The 5779-nt window shown below is 43.5% G+C and overlaps 1 protein-coding gene across 1 annotated transcript; it reads left to right on the top strand.

Annotated features, from left to right (window-relative positions):
• Window positions 1–558: 558 nt before the first annotated feature.
• LOC136350176 (dnaJ homolog subfamily C member 21-like) lies at window positions 559–1080 on the top strand. The gene has a single exon (XM_066301685.1). The coding sequence runs from the start codon at window positions 559–561 to the stop codon at window positions 1078–1080; it is 522 nt and encodes a 173-aa protein (XP_066157782.1).
• The last annotated feature ends 4699 nt before the right edge of the window (window positions 1081–5779 follow it).

Raw genomic sequence — 5779 nt, 5'->3', positions numbered from 1 at the left:
ATAAAAGGACCAAAACAAAAGCGACCCAAAAGCGCGCTTGAGAAAATCAAGCACGGGCTTGAAATTTCTCCAAATTCACGGGGTTTTTTAGTGGGTGAAAACCCCACACAGGCTGGCAGCACGGACTCCAGTATCGTCTTATCGACAAGATTTTTTACCCCAGGGTCGCGTCCCTCCCAAAAAAAAAAAAAAAAGCTTGTTCGAGTACAGTGTACAGTGCGGTGACGGACGGATGTCCCTTCGTGTGCGTGGTGTTTCGACGCGTGTGAGTGGATGTACGTTTAGTGCAGTGTAGTGATTTGTGCTTGTGTGTGTTTGTGCAAAGAAAATCGTTCTCGTATATGTGTTTTTATTAAAACATATATGCGAGTAAAAGCTAGCCAGCCTAGTTTTTATTAAAAAGAAAATCGTTTCACGAGCTTATGTTTTTATAAAAACGTAAGCAAGTGAAATTTTTTAATTGTGATTGTTTTACAGGTAAGACATCACGGTCCTTGTCTCCACTGAGACCTAGGAAAGGACCATCGAGCGGGCCCCACGCCAGGGGCAATTCAGGCAATGGACCTTCAATCCAGGAAGAGAATCCAGGACGCTGAAGCTGCGATGGAAGCGGAAGAGATCACGAGGAGCCCGGAAGCCTTACTGATGCTGAACAAGCATCTTTTTGAGGCAAAGAAGGCCCTCATAAAAAGAGTTGAGCAGCTCGAGAAGATGCTCAACGAACAGACCAGCTTGTTGAGGTCCATCAAAAACCAGATGGACGAAAAGGACGACGTGAAGAGAAAAAAGAAGAGGACCATCCAGCAAGAAGAGTCGGAGGAAGAAGAAGAAGATGAGGACATGGAGACGGATTTCAAGAAAATCCAACATCAACAGGCCATGGAGAAACGAGAAATGAGGAAGGTTAGTGCAAATAACCCAACTAATAATAATATTATTTCAGATAGACAAGTAAATACCACCCCCAGCTCAAGTGAACGCGACATCGCCGAAGCCGGCCCGAGTAGACTGGACGGCACCACCCCAAGACAAAACAGGACTGACGGAAAGCAGAGGATACCGACAATCGTTTTTTTTTAGAATTTTTTTTTTCTAGATTTTCTTGTCCTCAAGTAGAATGTGGGTAGGTTATTCCCTCTTTTCTTCATGGAGGAGTTTTTCCATAGTCTTGTAGTCATCTGCAGTGCTGGGGGTTACTGCAAACCCTTGCCCTATGATTTTTGCCATATTGTAAGCAATTTTCTTGGACTTCAATCTGTTGCAAACCGTGGTCCAGTAATTTGCATTTTTAATGACAATGGGCGGTATTTTCTTCCCAGCCTCGCCATTATCTGGTTGGTTGGTTCTCTGTAGATCCTTTTATGTGGAATGGCATCCTTCGGATTGTAGTCGATGTTGCCCTCCTGATCAACTCATTTTGTATGCACCGCCGTCGCTTGGAAGATCTTTAATGCATGTTCCTTTATGACGTCTGTCATTGTTTTCTATTCTAGATTTCTCTTTATCGTCTCGTTGCTAACGTACCATAGGGCGTTTAGAGCTGTTCTCAGGGCAATGTTTTCCACTGCTTGAAGACTCTTTAGATGTATCCAGGCAACATAATCCCATGGTGGTAATGCGTACGTTAGCTGTAGCTGAATGACGGTTTTAATGAGCGTGACCTTGCTCTTGAGAGGCAGTTTGAATTTTCTGTTTATCATTGGGTAAAGCTTTACTCTAGCGACTTTGGCTCTCTGTCTTGTCTTTATTGCGTGTTATTTCCACGTGAGCTTTTTGTCCATGTCTAATCCGAGGTAAGTGATTTTATCGTTCCACTCTATTTGCTTGTTTTGGATTACCACTTTGCCTTCAATCTTAATTTTCTTTCTTTGTTTAAATATGATGGCCTGGCTCTTTTCGACGTGGATGTTTATTTTCCATTTCGAAAATCATTTTTCCAGCGCTGTGATTTTATTCTGTAAGTACTTGATTAACAATTTTCCGTTCTAAGATCTTGCTAATATCGCTGTATCGTCTGTATATAGTGCTAGTTCTGTTTGATTTGTTCTCGGTGGATCTGACACGTAGATGTTACACCAAAAAGGCGATAGTACTGCTCATTGAGGTACTCCCGCTTCTATGGTCCTGTAGGTTAAGTAACACTCGTTCGGTTTGATATGGAATTTCCTGTCGGCGAGGAAGGATCGAACCGGCTTGACAAGAGGAAGTCCTGAGTCAAACTGTCTCACCAGCAGTCCTCTGTGTCATACGCGGTCAAATGCCTTCGTAACATCCAACAGTACTGCTCCTGTAACTAGTCTTCAGTAGAAGCTGTCCGTCAAGAGCTCAACCATTCTAAGAACTTGAAGTTCGGTCAAGTGTTGTTCCCTGAAACCAAACTGTTCTGGTGGGATCATTTTGAGGCTTTCTTCCCACTCCTTCAGTCTCGTCAGTATAACCTTTCCCACGACCTTTCCCACGAGTGTTAGTAGGCTGATCGGTCCATAATTCTTTGGGAAAAGATGGTTTTTCCCCGACTTCGGGAATAAGATTATATCCGCTTTCTTCCAGTTCGGCGGAAAATACCTTAGCCTTAGGACCGCATTTGTGATATTAACTAATGCGGTTATCCCTCGTGCTGGCAGTTCTTTGAGAGCCTGGTTTCCGATCTGGTCGCATCCCGGTGCTTTTCTCACTTTCAAATGTTTCAGAATGCTTTTCAGTCCTTCCGGAGTAGTATTCCTAATGACTTCTTGTTCCTGGATTCTCTCTAAACTTAGGACGCGTCTGTCGACTTTTTTTCCCCAGCTTTTTGCGCTGTCATCCTTGGTTTCATTTTCTCTGAGCTGTTTTTCCAGGCAATCCTCAAATGCCTGTGTTTTGTCTTGAGAGGTATACATTATTCCTCGTTTCCCGTTGATGGGGGGAATCGTTTTTTTTTTCCTTGATTACCTTGAGAGTTTTCCACATGCTCCTATCTTCTGAGTCAAGGGATTCCAGGTGCTCCTGCCACTGTTGTTTCTTGTGTTCTGGCAGTGCCGTCTCGACTCTCCTATTTAGCTGATTCAGGGCGTTTTTATAAGCCGGGTCATTTGTCCTAAATGCCTTTTTCTGAGCTTGGCTTCTTAACTGAATCAGCTGTTTAGTTTCCTCAGGGATTCCTGCTAGGTTATTTCCTTGTTATGTTCGTATTGGCTTTCATCGCTGTTTCAATGACCGTTTCCAGTGTTGAAACGGTATCGTCTAATACGACGTTACTTTCCAATCTGCCGATGACAGATAGGTTGTTTTGCAACGTTGTCTTGAACAGCTTCCAGCTCGTCCTTTTAGTGATAACTGTACCTTTAATTGACACTCCGTTTTCTAGGATCATTCGTATAGGATTGTGACTTGAAGATTCCTGGTTAATGACGTCGATTTCTACTTCCATGCCTAGATCTCTGGTAATCATGATGTCCAGCACATCGTTTCTTCCCACATTTTAAATGTGAGTGGATTTTTCGGTTGCCATGACATTGCAGTCTCTTCTTTTTTCCAGGAGCTTTTTTAGTTACCTGCCATTTACGTTGGTTGTTTTGCTATTCTAATCTTAGGATTTTGTATTAAAATCCCCGATTGCTATGTGCTGTCCTCTTTGCCTTTTAAAGAATGCTTTGTTCAGTTTAGTTTTCAGGGAACCTGATGCTGCTGGTGATTGATAACAGGAATATAAACCTCAATTTGTTCCTGTCGGTGTTGATTTCTGTATCGGTGTTGATCTATTGCTGCAGCGTCCATAACTTCCGTCTGAATTGGAGGCAACTGAACGTGCAGGATGCTATTTTTAACCAGTAGTGTAAATCCTCGTCTCCCCGACCCCCGGATTGTCGTTATCTTTTTATGAGTTTGATGGCCTAGGGTTCCGAAGTTGTCGGGTTAACGGAGCTTAGTTTCTTATACGGCAGCTATGTCGATGTTCAGGCTTTCTAGTAACTTTCGTAGTTCTGATTTGCGCCCACTAATACCATTGATTTTCCATGATATTATCTGCAGTGCTGTAAGTTGCGGGCGTAGAGCCATTCACCTTGTAACTTAGGGGAATTGGTGAAAATATACTCATGGTAGAGTACATTGTTTGCATTTGCTTGAGATCCTGTTGAAAGTCAGCAGCCGCAACATTTTGACTGCTGGATTCTTTACGCGTTTGGCTACTCCTGCGTAACTTGTTCCAGGTTTGAATGTTGATCGGGGAGGGACGGCTTTCATTGTTTTCTTCGCCTCCTGTTTCTCCGGCTTTTTCAGTTCCTTTGACCTTTATAGAACCTCTTTGCAGCCTTTGTAACTAGCTGGGTAGGGTCTTCCGCAATTGACGTATTTGGCAGGTACTTTCTTGGCTTTTTTGCAGTCCCAACTGTGGTGGTTTTTGCCACACTTTATGCACATTGCAACCGCAGTACAGAATATTTGTGAATGCCAGCATTTTTGATATCTGTGGCACTGAGTAGGTCCTTTTGGCTACCTCTGTGCCTCCACTATCACGCTTAAGTCGCCACAGTGTTTTATTGCGAAAATATTTTCTTTATCTTTTTCGTTTACTTGAATGAGTACTGGGCAAAGATCTGTTTGGCGACCCGACTCCTCTCCTTTACACGGAGAAGGGGACTATTCTTTGTTGCGCGAGGTCTTTTTTGACTTCTTTCTCCGTGACATTGGTCGAAAAAAGTCCTATTACGGCTCTCACCTTTTTGTCTTCTGACAAGCTATATTGTGCGGAACTCCTTTTTCTCGTCCCTCAAAAGTTTTCCCATCGTCCTGTAGTCTTCTACTGTGTTAAGCGTGATCGTCATTCCATTTCCCGACATTTCGGCTTTGTTGTGGCCAATATTTTTTGTTCTGAATTTGTTACAGACTACAGTCCAATCTTGTGAGTTATTAATTACAATTGGTGAGACTTTTCGTTGTTCCTGTTGCTCGGTTTTTATTGAGTCAGCAGCCCTACTTGGTCCTGGAGCATCTCGGTTTATAACTTCCTGCAGTCTTCATCTCCTTCTGCTCCCTTTAGATCCGTCTCAGATCCACTTCCTCCATTTCCTCGCCTTCGACATTCAGCTGCTCTTGCTGCGGTCCCTCCTCCCTCTGGTTTTGAGGTGTCCTGTCCTGGTTACCTTTTTCTTCTTCCTCTTGATTTCCTCGCTGTCATTGTTGTCAATGCTACTTTTAATGCTTCTTAGCATCTCGGTTTACTGTTCCATCGTGGCAGATTATTTCTTCAACATGGCCTCTACCTCCTCGACATAGCAGTGCTGAAGTGCTAAAGGTTTTGGGTATACTAGCATTTAAACCTATACTATTGGCAGATTTGCGAAAAATGCACTCATTGCTGAATACATCATCTACATCTGCTCTAGAGCTCGATATAAATAAATAGGTTCTTCTTTCTTCGTCGTCTTGGGCTGGGTTTCAGTTTTTGCTGCTCCAGCATAACTGGTTCTTGATTTGAAAGGGGGCGGAACTGGAACCACTTTCATTTATTTTTTGGGGGTCGCTTTCTTTGATTTGGGGGGATGGAAAGCGTTCTTGCATCCCCTGCAGCTTGCTAGGTGTGGTCCACCACAATTTTACATTCTTCTGTTAGATGGGTCTCTCCACATTTCACGTACTTTGATGCGGCTATGCGATATCGCTGCGACTGCCGAATTTTTTGAAACAGTGGCATTGCGCCGGTCCGGATTGCTGCCTTTGGGCTTCTACTCGAACACTTAGATCGGCAGCATCTTTGCACATCGAAGAATTTTTCTTTGTCTTTGGGGTTTACCTGGAC

This window comes from Euwallacea fornicatus, unplaced genomic scaffold (assembly GCF_040115645.1).
Source record: "Euwallacea fornicatus isolate EFF26 unplaced genomic scaffold, ASM4011564v1 scaffold_136, whole genome shotgun sequence".
Classification (NCBI taxonomy): domain Eukaryota; kingdom Metazoa; phylum Arthropoda; class Insecta; order Coleoptera; family Curculionidae; genus Euwallacea; species Euwallacea fornicatus.
The sequence above is the reverse complement of the archived record's forward strand: the minus strand, read 5'-3'. Positions and strand labels throughout refer to the sequence as shown.

What these genes read in the sequence shown, in the direction of transcription:
- LOC136350176 (XM_066301685.1), top strand. Translation starts at nt 559, where the DNA reads ATGGACCTTCAATCCAGGAAGAGAATCCAGGACGCTGAAGCTGCGATG.